General features: G+C 48.3%; 1 protein-coding gene across 10 annotated transcripts in view; it reads right to left on the reverse strand.

Annotated features, from left to right (window-relative positions):
* Positions 1–20,471, reverse strand: part of SIPA1L3 (signal induced proliferation associated 1 like 3) — a 306,933-nt gene that overhangs the window by 40,947 nt on the left and 245,515 nt on the right. For all 10 annotated transcript variants that reach the window (XM_070398660.1, XM_070398659.1, XM_070398657.1 and 7 more), the window contains 3 exons: positions 18,422–18,549; positions 13,681–13,799; positions 10,152–10,579 (listed from right to left, as the gene is read on the reverse strand). In XM_070398660.1, the coding sequence (XP_070254761.1) occupies positions 10,152–10,579; positions 13,681–13,799; positions 18,422–18,549 (675 nt within the window). The remainder of the gene's footprint in view (positions 1–10,151; positions 10,580–13,680; positions 13,800–18,421; positions 18,550–20,471) is intronic.

Below are 20,471 nucleotides of genomic sequence, written 5' to 3' on the forward strand. Positions count from 1 at the left end.
TACCAACATATGTGCAATCATAATTTTAGAAGAGAGAATGGGGTAGAAGAAAGGTTTGAAGAAATAACAGCTGAAAACTCCCCAGATTTGATGAAAAACATTCATCTACACATAAAAGAAGCTCAATAAACCCCAAGCATGATAAATACAAAGACATTCACCCCCCACTCCCCCAAGAAAACCAGCTGAAAGTCAAACACTAAGATAAAAATCTTGAAAGCATAAATAGAAAATGGATTCGTCACACACAGAGTAGCAATATAACCAACTGATGACTTCTCATTTGAAACAATGGAATGGAATGATATTTTCTTTCTTTTTAAAAAAATATATTTTATTGATTTTTTACAGAGAGGAAGGGAGAGAGATAGAGAGTTAGAAACATCAATGAGAGAGAGACATCGATCAGCTGCCTCCTGCACATCTCCAATCGGGGATGTGCCTGCAACCAAGGTATATGCCCTTGACTGGAATCGAACCTGGGACCCCTCAGTCCGCAGGCCAATGCTCTATCCACTGAGCCAAACCGGTTACAGCTGGAATGATATTTTCAAAACACTGAAGAAAATCTGTCAATCAAGTATTCTATATCCAGCAAAACTACCCTTCACAAATGAAGGCAAAATATTTTCCCAATAAAGACTGAGAAAATGCATTGCTAGCACATCTGCCTAAAAAATAATAAAAGAGGTCCTCAGACTGAAAGGAAATGACTGTAAGTGGTGATCTGAAGCCATATAGAGGAATGAAGGGTCCAAGATGGTAAATTTATGGGTTAGAATTTATTTCTTATCCAACTTCTTTAAAGACAAAAGTTACGTAAAGCAATACTATTAATATATTGTTGGGTTTATAACATACATGAGAAAATAGTACAAAGGAGGGAAGAGAATGAAGCTATAGTGGAGAAAATATTCTATGGTATATTGGAATTATTACTATTAATCTAAATTATCCTGATAAGATGCATATTTTAGTAACTAAAAAATAGCCAAAAATCAAGAGGACTCCAAACAGTACATTAAAATACATTTATTTAACACAAAAGGCAGTAGAGAAACAACAGAGGAGCAATAAAGACAGACATATAGAAAACCAAAAGCAAAACAGAAAATGTAAACCCATTCATTAGCAATAATTTCATTAAATGTAAATGCTTAAACACCCCAATTAAAAGAAAGAGACTGTCAGACTGGATTTAAAAAAGAAAGCAAACTTTCAACAATAAAGATTTTTTAAAAAGCAAGCTCCAATTATTTATATTTTCTACAATTTAGCAGCAGCTATTAATAGGGCCTCGGTTGTGCATCTGTGGGGGATGTCCAGGGAGGCATGGAATATATAACACAGGGAATGGACTCTGTATATAGTGGGCAGAAGGGCTCCCCCAAGGAGGCAATGGCATCTGAGCTGAAAAGTGAAGGATGAGTAGCATCAATCTAATACACGAACTCCCAGAAATCCATGCCACAGAAAAGCCTGCACAAGATGGTCACTATGGTGCTATGTGTAACCAGGAAAAGTTGGACATGACCTGAATGTCTTTTCATAGAGGATTAAAAAGATCATTCCAACCATACCCACGTGATCCAAAACTATGCAGCCAGTACAAAGAATAAGGTAGATTTCTGTTTGTGGATGAGAACAGATGTCTGTAAGTGGAAACAAGGCATGGTGCAAAGCATGGCTCTACTCTTTCTTTTTTAAATGTACATATATTGTATGATTATGTAACATTTTTTGTTTTGTTTTTACAAAAAGGAATGTGCATATTTTTCCCAACTGTGGATCATAAAAGCAACTTACTGGGTCCTGACCATTATTAAGAGGGAAAAAATAGGCTAGTATAAAAACCAACAGTGACCATCATGTGAGGTAAGGGTAAATGGTTTTGTGGAACTTCATTAGGGATGTCCATGGTGGCTTATAATGTAAAATGCCTTTCCTGTTTAAGGGAATGGTCAAAAATGATTGAAAAAACTGGGCTGATACATGTTTGGAGAAAAATCTCTGGGAGAGCTTACACTAACATTACTATACCACTGGACAGAGTAATGATAGGGAACATGTACAGAATACCAGTCAAATGAAACTATATAAATAGCACACAGGGCAAAAGAAAGCGCCATCTGATACCCCAGTCTCCCTCGTCAAGGCAACCTTGGTCCACCCTTTACTTTTTCAACAGAGCACCTATGCATACACAAGCACATGTGAGTGAGGTAGTGTGTATCCACCCAACGTTCTTTGTAAAATAAAAGGCAGCACACAGTAAGCTTGCTCTGCACTTGGCTTTGACCTTAATAATATGTTCTGGAGCTCACTCCATGTCAGTCTCCACAAGGCCCCCTCTCTTCAATGGCTGCAGAGGGGCCACTCTGTGACTGTATCATAAATTATATTACCCTCATTTTACTTTCTACATCACATATTTTCTCTACCTGTTATCAGTAATGTCAACTTCTGTGAGCTAAAAAACATGAGATGATTAAAGAAGGGAAAAGGGTGAACACACTTTGTCTGTGTTTGCTAGCTAGCTCCATCTACTGCGTCTTAAAAAAAATTTTTTTAAATTGATTTTTAGAGAGAGAGGGGGTTAGGGAGAAAGAGACAAGCATCAATGTGAGAGCAAAACATTGATCAGCTGCCTCCTGGGCACCCCCTACTGAAGGACTGAGTCAGCAACCCGGCATGTGCCTTGACCAGGAATCAAACTGGCAACCTTTCAGTGCACGGGATGATGCCCAACTGAGACACACTGGCCAGGGCTATTCACTGACTCTTTTGATATGGGTTTGCTCCTCTTCAGGCCCTGTGACAGACACTAAGCGTGTCATCCTAATGCCTCCTCACCCTATATAGATGAAGGCTGATTTTACTCATTCTTTGCTTGAGGAAGGTGACCTAACACCCAATCCAGGGGAGAAATCCTGATTGGTTGACAACACTTGTCTGGGATGGGTGTGGGGTGGGCCTGTGATCCACTTCTGGCCAGTGAGATGTTGGGAGAGAGAGAGAGAGAGAGAGAGAGAGAGAGAGAGAGAGTGTGTGTGTGTGTGTGTGTGTGCGCGTGCGTGCATGTGTGTTGTCCGCTGGGCGATTTCTGGGGAAGATCTCTTCATTAAAAAACAAACACACAGCCTTGGCCAGTGTGGCTCAGTTGATTGAGCACTGTCCTGTGCATGGAGAGGTTGCTGGTTCAGGCTCAATTCCTGGTAGGGAGCGTGCAGGATGCCAATTGATGTTGCGCTCTCACATTAATATTTCTCTCTCTCCCCTCTTCCTTCCTGTCTCTTTAAAAATCAATAAACTGCCCGTCCAGTGTGGACCTATGAATGAGGAGATCACAGTTCGAGGCACATGTTTGGGTTGCAGGTTCAATCCCCAGTAGGGGGTGTGCAGGAGGCAGCCAAATCAGTGATTCTCTCTCATCATTGATGTTTCTATCTCTCCCTCTCCTTTCCTCTCTGAAATTAAACACACACACACACACACACACACACACACACACACACACACACCAATAAACTATAAAAAATCAAAACAAAAACAAAAAACTTGCAGAAAACAACACTTCCTCTTCCACTGGACACTGATTCTCTGGTGGAATGGCAGCCACTTTGAGACTGTGAGGGGAGCTAGCCTGTAGTCTGATGGAGGCAGAACAAAAACAGGGAAAGAACATGGGTCCCTGGGTGAAGAACTTACCCAGTCCTGGGGGCCTCCATAACTTGGGATTTCATGTTCTATGAGCTAAGAGTCTTCCTTCAATTGAGCTGGGATTTTCTGTTACTTGTAGACAAAGATATTCCCATGACTGTGTCCTTCTTCACCCTTGACAAGGCTCAGGACTAGATGGTGCCTCAGGGATGGCATGTCTCAACCAAAAACTATTCTCCTGAACATGCTGTGCATCTCAGTTCAGCCCCTTGAGGTGGGCACCCTTTCCCACACACCAATGGACATGAGCAGTGCCAGATGCCCAGTGCAGGGTGGAGTTCCTCACCTGCCTAGCAATCCAGAGTAAACATACTTTCTTTCGGAAGCACCAGTGTGGACAGGTGTCCTCCCTGGGCCTTAGCTTTTACCTGAAAAACGGGGCAGCACCAAGCAGTGGATGAGAAAATGAGCCGTGCTGCTCACCTGACCCAGGTTCTGATCCCAGCTCCAACTGACACACCGTAACCTTTGCTCGAGTCCCTTCCCTCCCTCTGTGAGGCTCAGTTTCCTCCTCTGAGAAATGAGACAACAACGCACCTGCCTCATGAACTCATATGTGCAAAGTACTCGCACGGTCTGAGGAAACAGGGATGCGCTCCCCGAGGTGCAGTTATTATAAAAAGACGCCATGGGTCCAGAGACTAAAAGCATGGGCTCTGGACTTGGCACTCTCACCCCACCTTCACCCACAGAGGCTAAGTTATATCTCAGGGAAGCATTGAAGATTTTGTTGGAGTAAAAGGTTTTGTGGCTTACAAAAATGGTTGAAAACCATAGGCTAGATGGAGCAATCACACAGCTGTTTTGATATGTGCAATGCCCTGGTCTTGATGGGTGGCCTAGGGTGGGTGACAAGCACAAAGGGCACTGTGCTCCTGCCTTCAGGAGGAAGAGCAGTGGTGGAGCAGGAGACAGTGACAGTGCTGATCCCGCCAGGTGTGAGCACGCCAGGCCCTGCTCTGAGCATCTTACAGCTGTCATTTCATTTAGTTAGCTCAGCAACCCCAAGAGGCAGGAACTACCACCATCCCCATGTTTCAAGTGGGAAAACTGAAGCTCAGAGAGATTAAATAATTTCCCCAAATGACGTAGCTGGGAGGGAATGGAGCCAGGGTGCAAACCCAGACAGTCTGGCCCAAGAGAAAGAACCTGATTTTAACCACCAGCCTATACTTTCAATGACAACAGAAGTCACAATCAATATGTAGTGAGTGAACAGAAAAATCTAGCAGCAGCTGATATTTTTGGACCCAGATATATCTCAGGCCCTGTGCTAGGTACTTTATTATTTTTAAAAAATATATTTTATTGATTTTTTTACAGAGAGGAAGGGAGAGAGAGAGAGAGAGAGTTAGAAACATTGATGAGAGAGAAACATCGATCAGCTGCCTCCTGCACACCTCCTACTGGGGATGTGCCTGCAACCAAGGTATATGCCCTTGACCGGAATCGAACCTGGGACCCTTCAGTCTGCAGGCCAAAACTCTATCCACTGAGCCAAACCAGTTAAGGCTGTGCTAGGTACTTTAATGCATAATGTCGGTTCATCCACATAGTCTTAGACCACAGAGCCTATCATTACCCCCATTTACAGATGAGGAAATGGAGCCTCAGAGAAACTGATGGAGATCACATGGCTGGTTAGTGGTAGAGCTGTGATCTGGACATAGTTAGAGCCTGGGAAATAACAATGCTCACCCAGATACCCTTAGGTGGGCCCCTGATGCTTGACCTTAACTGCAGGACCAATCTCACCCTCTCTCCCTGGTGTGTGCCATGGCCCAAGAGTTAGTCAGCCCCTGCATGTGGCTGGAATAACGCTCCAGTGTAGTAGCCATGAGTGGCTGTATTCCACCCTGTGGCCTGGGAGCAGAAGTGGCAGGTCTTCAGAGAGTGGAAGCAGAGAGGCTATGGGGTCAAAGTCTATGAGGATCCAACCAGCGCTGGCCACCTCCACCAACCACTGCCCGCTCACCGTCACAGCGGCCTCCTCCTGCCCACCCCCCAAATACAGCTGGAGGAGTCTGGGAATATCCAAGTGAGATCACAGCCCTCCACACGCCACCTGTAATGGCCCTCTGCCTTCCAGCTCCTTCCATTCTCCCTCCTACTCACTCTGTTCCAGTTGCATGGAACCTGTTCCCATACATGCCAGAAACATTTTTCTGCAGGGCCTTTGCACTGCTCTCTCCCCCAAGATCTCTTCATGGTCCCACCTTCCCTGAGTTGGCCTGGGCTCCTCTTCCCAAGCTGACTGTGACTCTTGGAGGAGGTCTTTGGCATGTGTGACCCCAGTCTCCTGGCTAACACAGGTAGGGTGGGCCCCAATGGATCCTAAGGCCCTACATTACCTTTTGGGGCTCTGCCCCTAGAAGGGTATCTGACGATTTCTGCAGCACAGCCCTGGGACGGGAAGCCACGTGCTTCCTGCCTGCCTGGGAACGCCCAGCTGTGTCAGCTCTACACGAAGCCGGAGCCTCTGATCGCTCCTGAACAGCTCTGACAAATTGCCCTGGAAACCCAGGAAGGTTTGGAGTGTGTGCTGCCTCAGGAGAGGGCAGGGGTCCAGGTGGCTGCTCGCCTGGGATCACACAGCCCACTGTGGTGCCCACAGTAGGTGCTGGCGCCTGGCAGTGTGCCTGGAAGCCAGGCTCCCATGACGAATGTCTGGGGGAGAGTCTGTGCACTGAAATCATCAGTGGGCACAAGCTGCTACAGGCTGCAGTGCCCTCCCCAGCATGGCTGGAGTGTAAGAGGGCATCCATCTTTGTGGGGGGTCCCTGTTTGAGCATGACAAGGCCCATCCCTCAAATTCTGCCTGCAAACTCATTCCTACTACCCCCAGAATAATTTGCCCTAGAGTAGCCCCAAGTGTTCTCCTCCCCAGACCTTATCGCCATCTGGCATGTTACTATTACTGAAAGGGCCGGCGGGGCACGTGGCCCCGCAGGCATCTGGCAGGGAGGATGACGGGCAGCCATGGCCGAGGCAGCGCCTGACCAGATAGGCGCAGGCCCGCGGACGCCCAGAAGGACCCGGGCCGCCCTCCTCGGCCTCCGAGTCACTTTCGGGCCGAGCAGCGGGCGACCCAAGGGCCAGGCGGGGTGGTGGGCGGCCCGCCTCCCGGTGACGCCCACGGCGGCAGGCCTTGCATGGGAGCCGAGTGGCTGGCTTCCCATCCATTAAGGGACCTCCATTTTGTATGGAACCATGTGCTCAGCGAAGGCTCCTTCCCCCTCGGAAGGAGCCTCTGCTAGCCACACCCACCATTTCTCTGGACTAACCAATGGTAATCAAGGGAAGTGCACGCCATCGCTATGACCACATCCTGTGTAATGGGTCACCAGCTCGCACCTGGCCAATCGGCGGGGGGCACAGCCCCCTCTCCCGCCCCTACTCCAACCCTCTATGAAACCCCTGGTTCAAGCGGACTGTTCTCTCTTTGCCACCTGCTGCTGCGTCAGTAAGGAAGGTAGGGGAGCTAAGCCCGGGCTTAAAATAAAAGACTCTTTGCTTTTGCATCGGATTGGATGGCTCCCTGGTGGCTTCTTGGGAATCTTGAAATCTGGGCATAACAATTACATGGTAGCTCAGTTGTCTGCCTCACTCTCACCAGGAGAATATCAGCACCATAAGGAAGTTGACTTAGTTTGACTGTGTTCCCTGCTGTATCGTCATTTTGGGAATAGTGCCTGGCACAAAGTGGGTGCTTTAATGGTCAAGCCTGCCCAGTCCTGCTCTTCTCTCAAGAATCTCAAGCTCCCAGTCTGCAGCAGCATTTGGCCCTGACTCTTACATAGCTCGCTGGCACTGTCCTGGACCCTTTCTGTCTCCCTCCTTATGTCCTGGCAGTGCCACTTGTCTTGTCTTCTAATCCAGGCCTTCTTCCTTCTCATTCACATTCAGCCTCAGCCCCAGCATAGCACTTCAAAACATAGATTTCAAAACATAAATCTGTCTGCACTACCCTTTCTGCTGAAAACTTCCCTTGCTGCCCACAGCTCTTAGGATCAAATCCAAACTCCTTAATGTGGCTGAAAGGGCCTTGCATGGTCTGCCCCCTGCTGACCTCCCCAAACTCAGTTGCCCCCTCAATTTCTACTCTTGAGCCTGGGGGGCCTGTTCAGCGACCTGAAGGTACCCATTCTCTTTTTTTACCTCAGGATCTTTGCACATGCTACTTGCACAGAGACACCCTTTCCACACCCAATCTTTCCTTTCTCTTTTCAAAAATAACTGCCAAGACAAGGCAGAGGGAGGGCTTGAACACTGGTGGGCTGATTCTGGAGCCCACACTCTTACCTACAGTAAAGATGTTTCTTTAAATCAACTCATTTAATTTTCCTGAACTTGTCCAAGGCAATATCTATAAAATCAGAGAATTGAGTGGCAACGCTTTCTTTAATACTACCCATTAAAGCAAACATACATCCATTTCAAATACGTTTTCCTCCTGTACCACCCAAATCACCTAGAGCATTTTGGGAAATGCTGTTCCACATTAGAGCCTGGTTGCCTAGGAGAAAACTTCCGGAAGCAGCTTTAATGACTAGATAAGAATGATGTGCAATTAGCATCAATTGTCTGTATGCAAATTAAAGCTTGTAACCTTAGGGCCCTCTTTCCTAGCAGGCTCCCCTCCCATGTTATTGTCCTCATTTCTAGGTTCAGTAAATCCTCTCAGACAAGGGTAATTTTGTACCCACTTCCTGCCTCAGCTTTAGTCTACTCCCCAGCGCTGCTACCTTTATGTCAAAGATTTTGCAACCCTATAGTTACTCAGGTCACTATCATAGGCCTGTGTCCAGCACAGGGGCCACTGCAGCGGAGACCTGGGACATTTGTCTGACATTTGACATTTGTCTCAGCGATGATCTGATTCTCATCTGTCTCTCTCACTGGTGGTGGGCTGAGGTGTCTGGGATATAACAAATCCCTAAGAAGTATTTGTGAGCGAAGTGAATGGATAAATAAATAAATGAAGGAGCTGTGAGTTCCAATTAAAGACTATCTGTTTAGGGAGGCAGCCTGAGATGGAGACCAGGGACCGAGCTGGGACACTTCTCTCTCCCCACCTTTCCCCTTCTCCTGGGCCCCTTGACTCAGGATCTGTGCACTGAGGCAAGGGGAAGCACCGACTTACAGGTGCTCTGAAATCCAAATCTGCCACACAACCACTGTGAAATCATGACATCACTTCAGGAGGTATCAAGCAGCATTCTAACATTTTAAAAAGACGAGACTAGAACTAAGTGCTTCGCACACAGGCTAAGTATTGTTTGGGAAATTTTTGCTTCACCTTTTTTTAAGGAGTGCTCAGAGAAGGGAAGGGAAGGGATGCTGTGAGGCTGTGGCTTAAAGGATTCTTAAGGGGTTCACCTTAGGGTCAGGCAGCTCAATAATCTTTGCCTGGAGTCATAGACCTCTGAAGGGGTCCATGGACCAGGCTGAGCCCCATGGCTGCAAAAGAACTTTTCATCCTCTGCATTTTTCTGGGAGATGGTTCACTGCTTTCGTCAGATTCTCAAAGTGTATGGTTTGGACTCCAGGTTGTTAGTTCTCCAGTGCCTGTTCTTTCTCATTCCCCTGCCAGTCTCTCTACCAATGGTTCTCAAAGTGTAGTCCCAGGATCTACTGGGAACTTAAAAAAAAAAAGCATATTCTTTGGCCCTTTTGACCTACTGAGTGGGACCCAGCTTCTGTGTTGACAGCCCTCCAGGGGATTATCTGGGGACCACTGCGCGTTACTGAGTCGGCTGAAAGGCTATACCATGATCTCCCAGACTTCATTGTCTCTGGGATGGTCATGTGACACTGCTTGCTGAAGAAGGTTTTGGGAAAGCTTTTGTTTTCTCCATATAAAATGAGCTATACAGATGCTGCTCTCTGCCTCCACATTCCTCCGGGGCTCCACAGCTACCCAGAGACCAGGAAGTGGCAGCCTGTGTGGTAAGGATGGGGGAGCAGGAAGACACAGGGTACAGCCTGAGGCTCTCTCTGAGCTGCTGCATCAGCCAGGCTCTGTCCTCTTGGACTTTCCTTCAGGGCGCTGTTAAACCTCTATTTGTTTAAGCTGGTGTGGGTCAGGTTTCCCATAACCTCCAGCCAAACACACTCCTAACAGATGCATTCTGTGACCCCAGAAAGCATAAAAACCATGGGTCTCAGCAGAGGGAGAAAGAGACAGAGGACATCAGGGACAGATGAGACAACCAGCCAGGGGTTTCTCTCCCTCTATTGTGTTTTTGAGGGCTGATGGATGGGCAGCAGGGGGTGCTCCATGAGCCTCCTAACTCTGTAAGCAAACTCTTGTACAAGCTCATACATTTGTGAGCATGTTTCTGAGGCTGGGACCCTGCCATCAAGCCTGTGGGGGAAGTAGAAAAGGGTCAGGATCCCCTGAAGGGCCCGGGCGAGGAGCAGCGCCTTACCTGGTCTGCCTTGGTGGGTTGCGACTGCCCCCGGTCAGGCCTGTAGGGGTGCTGGAGCCTGAGTTGTACAGCTTCGGTCGGTAGGCCTGGCTCTGGGCAGCAACCACAGGAGCAGGCGAGACCTCCCTTCGCCTGTCTGCATGGTGGGAATGGCCAGTGGACTCACGCCCACCCCCACAGAGGCCAATACTTCCTGGTGACTTGTGTGGCTTGGCTGGCCGAGGTGCCTTGGCCAGTGACATGCAGCTGGGGCTGGAGGTGTAGAGGGTGGTGTCAATGCCGCTGTCACTGGAGCCGCCCTTGGAGAGGGGGTCTTGCTCTGGCTCCAGAGGGTCCAGGGGGTCAAACCAGCGGTCATCACTGTGGCTGCTGGAGGCGTTGCTGGACAGGGTATTGCTGCTGGAATGACTGGAGTACTGAGGCTCTCCCTGGAGGCAAGAGAAGTGTCATCTCTAGATTCTAGGATGGGGCAAACCTTCCCTCCCTGGGTCCTACTCCCCTGAGTGTGACCCCTGGAGCCAGACAACTTCTAACTCTGGCTCCCTCACTTACTGGCCATGTGACCTTGGGCAAGTGCCTCAGTTTCCACATGTATAAAATGGGGTTGATACTAACTACTTCATGGGGTCGCTTGGAGGGATGACATTATGTATGCAACAAGAGCTCACAGTTGAAGCTCAACATGTCTAAAACTCAGCTCCTGGCCTTCCCTCCTGAATCTGCCTCTCCCCCTCTCAATAATGGCACCACCATCCCTTCAGCTGTCCTACTCAAGAGCCTTGGAGTCACCCTGGACCTGCTTTTGACCTCATACCATGCCCACTTCAATAGTAAATCTTGTTGTTAGCATCTTCAAAACTGATTAGAACTCACCACTTCTTCCGCGGCTCCATCCACTACCTCACACAGTGGCTTCTTCCTAGTCTCCTTGCTCCTGTCCGTCTCCCGGCCAACCCTGCCCGTTTGTTCCCTATATGCACCCACATCAGTTCATGTTCCTTCCCTGTTTAGAACCTTCCTGTGGTTCCATCTCACTCAGGGGAGAAGCAAGAGTCCTCACCAAGGCCCCCAAGTGATCTGGCCCCATGTTCTGGTCTCTAACTTGATCTCCCTCTATCTACCTCTTGCTCACTTTGCACCAGCCACATGGGCCTCCCTGCTGCTCTTTGAGCATGCCAGGCACACATCCACTTCAGGGCCTTTGTATCTGCTGTCCCACTGCTTGCAATTCTCTTCCCCCAGATGTCTTCATGGATCACCCCCTACTTCATTCAGGATTTTGGCTTAAAGGTCACCTCTTCAAAGACCTTTTCTAGCCACCTCATCCTAAAGCACTTTTCCCCTTAACTGTGCTTTGTTTTCCTTTCCCAGCAAGAACCAGTTCTTGGTGTTACATGATTTATCTGCTTATCTACTTATTGCTTATTGCCCCTAATGGCATGTCAGCTTTGTGAGAACAGCGGCTCATCTGTTTTCTTCATCATTGTGGCCCCAATGCCTGGCATGTTGCAAGTGCTCATCAAACACTCACTGAATGAATGGATGTGAAAAGACTGCCAGTGCTCACCAAAACTATCTCCTTCTGGGCACACAGGACTACATTTCCCAGCTTCCTTTGCAGTGAGGTGTGGTCAAGGATGAAGTCCTGGCCACGACAATATAAGTGACAGTGATTTTTGCTATTTCCATGCTTGGACTACAAAAACTTCCCACATGAACCTCTCTCCCTCCCATCCCCTGCCTCGGAAAGAGGCAGGGCAGGAACCCAGCAGAGGGATCCAAGGCCCTGAGGGACAGTGGGGCCACAAGATTATGTTAGAGACCAGAACATGGGTTCCTGAATCACCATGTGGAGAGCTGCTCTCTGAATACCTGCACTGAACTGTTACATGAGAGGGAAATAAACTGTTTTGTGTGAGGTCACTAAGACAGCCTGCCATAGCTGTCATAGCTGTTAACCTACTGCCATAGACTGGATGTTAACCTACTCCCCCCAAATTTCTATGTTGAATCCTAATCCCCAGTGTGATGGTATTAGGAGGTAGTACCTTGGGAGGTGATTAGGTCATGAGGGTGGAACTCTCATGAATGGAATTTTTAAATCCTTATATATATCTTTACCTATATATGCCTATATCTGCACTAATAAAAGAGAAAAATGCAAATTGGTGTCACTCCACTATGCCCACCAGCCAATCAGAGCAACTATGCAAATTAACCCAACAAAGATGGCAGTTAATTTGCATACACAGGCATGGAGCAAAGACTGAAGGCTCCAGCTGGAGTGAAGACTGAAGACTGAAGAGGCTTGGCTTCTCCGCTGCAGCTGCAGCGGAGAAGCCAAGCCTTGGAGAAGCCTAGCCTCGAGGCTTGGCGTCCCTGCTGTGGCCGGACCAAAGGCCTGGGTCCTGGGTGCCGGAGGAAAACCGGTGCCAGCAGCCAGGGGAAGGCCTATTGCGCGAATCTTCGTGCAACGGGCTTCTAGTATATTTATATTCCTCATGAACAGGATTATAAAATCCACATGGATATTTATGTCCTTATAAAAGGAACCCCAGAGAGCTCCATCACACATTCCACCACATGGGGTGAGAAGGCTGCCTATGAACTAGGAAACGGGTCTTCACCAGACACTGATCTGCCTGCACCTTGATCTTGGACTTCCCACCCTTCCAGAACTATGAGAAATAAATATCTGCCCTAGCTGGTTTGGCTCAGTGGCTAGATCATCAGCCTGCTGACTGAAGGGTTCCAGGTTTGATTCTGGTCAAGGGCATGTGCCCGGGTTGCAGGCTCGATCCCCATTGGGGGTCGTGCAGGAGGCAGCTGATCAATGATTCTCTCTCATCATTGATGTTTCTCTTTCTCCCTCTCCCTTCCTCTCTGAATTCAATAAAAATATACTAAAAAAGAAAAAAGAAATATCTATTAATATAAGCTGACCTGTATATGGCATTTTGTTACAGAGCCTGAGCTGATGAAGATACTTACCATGACTGATGAAATAATAAGGAAAGTGGGGCTTGAGAAGCTAAAGTGATTTAAAAAAAAAATATATATATATATATTTATTGATTTCTGAGAGGGAGAGAGAGAGAGAGAGAGAGAGAAAGAGAGATAGAAACATCAATGATGAGAATCATTGATCGATCAATGGGGGCAATGGGGGCAATGGGGATCAAGCCCGCAACCCAGGCACGTGCCCTTGACTGGAATCAGACCTGGAACCCTTTAGTCTGCAGGCCGATGCTCTAGCCACTGAGCCAAACCAGCTAGGGCTGAAGTGATTTGCTTTGGATGACATAGTTGGTGAGCCAGGATGTGCACCTGGCTGATTCTAACTCTAGCATTTAGCCCTTCTGATCGAGTGAAAGTTAGCAAAGGTAGAGAATGTGCTCACATGTGGAGTTGAGAGGCCCAGGCAGGTAAAGCTGCCTGGCCCAAAGCAGTCATGGCAAGCCGAGCAGCCAAATTAGCTAATTCCTACAGCTCTGACTCCCCAGGGTGAGGCAGTGGGGCCCACACTCACTTTGGAATGCCTGTTGGGGGAATCTTTGCCTGCTGCATCCTGCCTGGAGGCGTGCTTGCTCCCACTGGTTCCAGCCAGGGCTGAGAGCCGGGCCTGGGCGGGCACATGCCACAAAGGCTCTGCAGGAAGACAGGAGACACATCAGTGGTTAGCGGTTACTCAGGTCTGTCCCGAGTCCATCCAAAGAATCTGGCCCTAAATATGGTTTGTGATGGAGCCACCTCTCTGCTGGCTTGTCTGCTCAGTGCACACAGGGCCATGACCCCATCAATGTATGTCTTGTGGGTATAACAACACTCAGTAATGGAACAGTTACAGAGCTTTTACTCTGTGCTAGGCCCCACTCTAGTGCTTTGCATGGGTGAACTCATCGAAGCCTTACAACAATCCTCCATCTTTATTCCCAAAGGAGATTGAGCACATTTTCATCCTTACTAACCATTTGTATTTATTTCATAAATTACCTGCTTGCACACTTCACCCAGTTTTCCATGGAATTGACTATTTTTTATCTTATTGGTGTATAGGATTCTTTACATATGCAAGGTAGCAATCTTTTGTTGGTTAAATGAACATAATTTCTTTTTGTTTAATGAAAATGGGATAATAATAAACACTGTCCTACAAGTTGATTTTCACTTTACAATATACTTACATTTTGAACAAGTGTAGGATTGTCTGGGACAGAATTATACAAGTGGAATTGCTGGTTCAAATGTGAAACAGATTTAAAATCGTGATGGCTGGTATGGGCATAAATTAGTCTAAATTCCTAAAACCAGTGAGCCTGAATTGAGCATTTGACCTTAAAAACAACAACAACAACAACAAAAATGCCACAAAAATAAAAACCACCAAGGGAGGACTAGTTAGTATCTATTAATCTTTTAAATGCTCTGGGGAAGGTGGGCTGCCGGAGGGTCACTGCAGAGAGCAGCCTGTCCGGCACAGGCGAGGTGTCACTGTCTGTGTGGCTTTCACTTGGGAACCATGGACATAAGAGAGCAGGGAGGGTGGCCACCTGCTCTGCCTCTGGAGATGATTATCCTCTTTGGAGCATCCCACACCCCCAGAAGGTGCTGGTCTCCTGGGAGGCGGCCAACCCATGCCAGGAAACCACATTTCTACAGAGAGCCAAGCCTGTGGTGTCACATCCAGCCTTTAACTACCATTTATGACACACGTGTTTCTGCCTCGGGCCTAGACTCTCCCGACTTCAGACTGGTATATATGGCTGGGCACCTCCCACTGAACATGGCCAACGCCAGCTCCTTATCTTCTTCCAAACCTGAATCTCTCAGTCTCTCCTGCCCAATCAATGGCTGCTCTATCCTTTCAGCTCCTCAGGCCAAAAACCTGGTATCACCCTTGATTCCTTTCTCTCTCACCCACACTGAGGCATCAGGAAATTCTATCAACTCTACCTTCAAAATGAGAAAAAGAAATTAAAACCCCACAAAAACACCAAAAAACTCTACCTTCAAGTGACCATATCCAGAACCCACCCATCTTTCCCCCTCCACTGTTCCCACTCTGTAGCAAGAGAGATCCTGTGATCACCTGAAGCAGATCCCATCCCATCTGTGCATCATACCTTCTGTCCCTGTCACCTTCCATCAGGTCTCTATATGGGTCTTCTACTGTTCCTCCAACACCAGAGTCATGCTAGCTCAGGGTCGTTGACTAGCTCTTCCCTCCTCTAGAATGTTATCTTAGCTGGCTCTTTTGCCTGATTTGCTCAGAGATTCTCCCAAATGCCACCAATCTCTCTCAGCACTGTTAGTTCCCACTTGATACTCAGCATCATGGGTGAGTACTTATCATTGCCCATCTTTCCCAGCAGACTGTCAGGGTATGTGCCTGTTTGGCTCACACCACATCCTTGGTACTCAGCCTGGTGTACTGTTAGTGAAGGGCTAGGTTCCTTCCCCTCCCTGGCTGCCTCAGTGTCCCTGGTTCTGCCCTTGGCTGGCCCTGAGCCTGGGCCCTTCACTGATCCTCTGAACTGGCCCCCAGTGACCTGACTCTCATGCTTCACCTTTCACATGCTGAAACCATGGCCATGCATGGACTCAGGGTAGCTGGTGATCCTTGGGACACCTTCTCAACCTGGGTGCTCTGAGGCTTGAGAAACGACCACACTCTGTGGGTGAGGAATTGTGGGTTAAGGAGGGGTTCTAGAACCCTACAGGCCTTGGTTCAAATCTTAATGCTGCCACTTATGAGCAGGAACCTTGGCCAAGTGACCACCTTTCTGTGCCTCATCTTCCTCATTTCTAATGGGGTAGTAAAAAGTGCCCATTCTAGCCCTAGCTGGTTTGGCTCAGTGGATAGAGCATCAGCCTGTGGACTGAAGGGTCCTGGGTTCGATTCTGGTTAAGGGCACATGCCTGGGCTGTGGGCTCAAACCCCAGTAAGGGGGGGGGGGTGCAGGAGGCAGCTGGTTACTGATTCTCTCTCATCATTGATGTTTCTATCCCTCTCCCTCTCCGTTCCTCTTTGAAATCAATAAAAATATTTTAAGAAAAGTGCCCATTCTATTGTGTCCCTGAGGTGATTAAATAGGAGGAAATGTGGAGTATCCAGTACTGTGTCCGGCATACAACAAGCACACAAAACCCTGTTGCTGTTACTAAGATTATTATCATCTGATCAGGGCTGGGCACGTCCTCATGTCTGTCATGGTGCCTGACTCCTCCCAGCCTGAACCACCTTTTTTTCTGGATTTTGAATACATTCCAGACTTCATGATACTTGCCCTGATTTTTGGGGGAGGGGCTAGAGGAGCGGGATAAGGTGTCAGTCGATTTATAACAAGGTCCCAAGTAAGTGACAGGGGACCCGAGCTCTAGGAGACAGAAGAAACAAGAAGGATAATGGTGAATTTCTGTGACATTTTTGGGGCCCATGGTGAATGCTGGAAAAATTTCCTCCTCATTTACACTTTAATATAATGAGATCACCAAGCAACACTTTTCTCTTCTTCTGAACTGGGCGGGGTGAAAAAAAAAAGATGCAAATCTGTCTGTCTTGGAGCCAACATCACAGACTTGCAGGCAGGGACAGGCAAGACCAAGGGTGTTTACAGGCCCTGGAGGGTAACCTACTTGCCTGAAGTCCATCTGTTTTCCTGGTTTAAGGACACCATGGGGCTGGGATGCCAAGGACTTCCCTAGGCCACCAGTCCTGGACTATGCAACCTCTTCCCTACCCTAAAAAGCCTGGGGAAGCTGGTAGCGTGCTGACATGGTCATCCTGAACTGCCTGGAAATTCTGGAAGATCCCCTAAGCAGACATCTCCACCTCTTCCCCTCTAATGTCTGATAATTTCACTGGTTTTCTTTCTTTAGAATCTACCCATTCACCTAGTGGTTCTCAGACTTCAAAGGGGCAATAGTTTGTTATGCAAAATTATGTTGAAAATATTCATCTTAGTGTAGGCACCCATGATAATCATTACAGATCTATAATAATAAAAGCATAATATGCTAATTAAACCAGACATCCTTCCAGACGTCCTTCCAGTTGACCTTCCGGACAAAGCCAGTGCTGTGAGGGAAGCCCTGGTCCCAGATGCCAGAGGGAAGCTGGTGCCGGCAGCCAGGGGAAAAAAGGCCTACTCTTGCATGAATTTCGTGCATTGGGCCTCTAGTAGGAGAATAAACAGATGAGAAGATGCTTAGTCTCCTCAGGCACCAAAAAAGTGCAAATTAAAACCACAATGTCCTGCAACTACTACATGGCTGAAATAAAAAGGTTGGTGAGGACACGGAGCAACTACAACTCTCAGATGTCATAGGTGGGGGTGTGAAATGGTTTGTCACTTTGGGAAAAGGTTTGGCAGTCTCTTATTAAGTTAAACATATGACCCAGCGATTCCACTCCCAGGTATATACCCTACAAATGTGTGAGCCTGTGCTCGTCAAAAGACAAACACAGTGCTCATCTTCAGCAGCACCAGTCTAAGCAGTGCCAAACTGGAAACCACTCAAATGCCCATCAGCATTAGAATGGAGTAGTCAGTGGTGGGTCATTCAGATAATGGAATGAGAACTACTCAGAAACTGTGTCGCTACAGACAATCACATGGCCACCTTTCACCAACGTAATATTGAGTAACAGAAGCCAGACTCATGCATTCAGTGTGAGTCTACATTCTGTAACATGAAATTCAAAACCAGGTAAGACGAAGTTAGGCTGTGAGAAGCAGGACGGGGTGGCCTGCGTGGAGTGTTGACTGGGAGGGGCCCGGGCCATGTTCTTGCCTTGGGTGTGGAACACGGCATGCTAGCTTTGTGATATGTCATCACACTGGACATTCATGATTTGGGCTCTTTTCTCGGTATGTGCTGTACCTGTGTAATAGTCAATAATATAAAACAGGAGGGTCTGTGCAATGAAAAGCCTCAGAACCCAGTGGGTTCTGCTTCCCAAGAGCAACACTTTCAGTCCTTTCAACTCTTTCCTCTGGCAGTTGCCACCTTCATGTCACACATCTGTACTTGAATCTTGACAGACAATGTTGGCAGACACCCTGCTGATGCCCTGTCTGGGTGGAGAAGGATTGCTCCGTGGTTCCCAGTGCTCTGCAGGAGACCCCTCTAATCTATGTGTGGCCCTTAAAGCTTTCCTGTATGCTTCAGCCATCTGCCAGAAGGAGGGCGTTGCCCGTCAAGCTGTGAGTAGAGGTCCTGTAGGGTGATGTGGGAGGGAACAGCTGGCCCAGGGAAGCCTTCCCTACCTGGCTTCTGGCGCTCCATCGTGCTCTCCTGGCTGGTCAGTCCACCTGAGGAGGAGTCCCCGCTGGATGTCCCATCGTGGCCAAAGTGGGGATCGAAAGACAGCAGTGGGTGTGGGGCAGCCACGTACCTGTAGGGGAGTGAGAAGAGGCAAGTGCAGGGTGAAGGGCTGGTGTGTCAAAACCACCTGAGAGTGAGTCTCCAGTGGGTTTTAAGCACAGGAGAGCCCAAGTGGAGGGAGGCTAGATGAGGCTAAATGTGTTGTAGCCTGAGGGAGGAGGCCAAGGAGCTGCTGGTGGCAGGTAGTGCTGGGCAAGGAGGGATCCTCCAGGGAGGAGGAGGAGCAGAAGCCACTTAGGTCGATGGCCCTACCCACAGGCTCTTCAGGGGTCCTGTGTTTTGGCTGTAAAATGGGGTGAGCTGTTGTCAGCAGCTCCTCACCTCAGGCCTGTCTTGGGCGTCCTCTCTCTGGTGGGGAAGAGCAGTATATGTGTACACATAGGAGCCCTGGAGCCAGTAGGTTGGGGTTTAAACCTCACCACTGCCTCTTGCCCAGCCAGGCAGTCAATTTTTCAGCTTGGAGCCTCAGTTTGCCTAGTTGTCAAGAGGTGCTCACAACAGCCTCTTTCTTGTGGGACTGAATGACTTAGCCTGAGGCTGACATATGACCCAGGGTGAGCCGGGACAACTGGCCTTCAGACTCTGGAGGAAGGCACTGTGGGAGAAGCTGTGGACTCAGGTCTCAGAACTAGGCGATCTTGGCTCACACCCTAGTTCCATCCCTTACGAGCAGCATAAATCATAGGTTTCCATTTTTCAAGCTTCAGCTTTCCCATTGGAAAAAAGGGATAACATTTTCTACCACACAGGGTGTGGAACAAGTGAAATAGTTATCTCCTAGTCAGAGATTCTCCTGGAGGCTGGCTCTGCACACCCACAGGCCATGGCTGCGATTTAAGAGACGTGACAGAAGTCTCACCCTGGGCCTCAATCCCAGCGGCATTCTCTATGCCCTGGAGTGAATCCGATGAGCACCTCCTAATGTCCATTCCACCACACATCAGAGCCCATCATGAAGGAAACCTGCCTTGCCTGGGGTTGGTTCAGGGACAGGCAAATGACACAATTTTGGCCACTGAGATGGGAGAGCGTGTGAGTTATTAAGACTCCCACAAAATACTCTGGCTTTCCACCTGGGAAGCAGGTAGCAGGATGACACTTTCTGGCCCCTTTAGATTGACCGGGTGGGCTGTGTGACTAGATCTCGCCAATGAGTTGTGAGGGGAATGACTGGGAGGTGGTGGTGCCTGTGTCCTGAGAGGTGTCCTGTCAACTGACAGTGGAGCTGCAGTGTGGGTGTGAAACAAACCTTTACTGATATAAGTCACTGAGAGTTTCAGATGCCTGTTACTCAGCATAACCTGACTGAAATGGAGAAAGTCCGCTGGGGCATGGGGGAGAGCTTCTGGGAAAAGTGTCTTGCTATTAAGAGAGATGATGAGGAAAGATGGCCTCTCTTCTTAATCCAGGCATTGCTGGGTCCAGATATAACACCATGAGTCTGTGCTGCCCTCTCATGACAGCCTGAAGATGGATGAGGCCAATGCTGAGGGTGGAAAGGAGGAGGTGGAGGAACGAGGCCCTCGATAATGCTGTCACAATACCTGATTAAGCCTCCCTGAAGCCTGTTCTGCCTCTGAGCCTCCTTTTCTGTGAGATAATAAATTCCTACAATGTTTGCACCAGCCAAATTTCAGTCACTTGCACCCCATGGACACAGGCCCTGTACTCTGGGGGTTACTGAGCCTCTATTTATCAGGTGGATGCTGACATTCCCCATTCGGCCACTTGTGTCTATATGCAAGTAGGGTGATAAACTGGGACCCTCAACATCCCAAACAGAAGTTAGCTTCTCCAAGATCGTCTTGCCAGCCACAAAGCCAGGGTTGCCTCTGCAAAGACAACTCCAAACCCCTAGGCTTCAACGCCACCAGGGCAGCAGACGGGTGCTTCAGTGGTGCACTGGATTTTCTGAAAACTCAACCCTACTTG

Source organism: Myotis yumanensis, unplaced genomic scaffold (genome assembly GCF_028538775.1).
Source record: "Myotis yumanensis isolate MYYU_CA2020_CCGP unplaced genomic scaffold, mMyoYum1.0.hap1 SCAF_18, whole genome shotgun sequence".
Classification (NCBI taxonomy): domain Eukaryota; kingdom Metazoa; phylum Chordata; class Mammalia; order Chiroptera; family Vespertilionidae; genus Myotis; species Myotis yumanensis.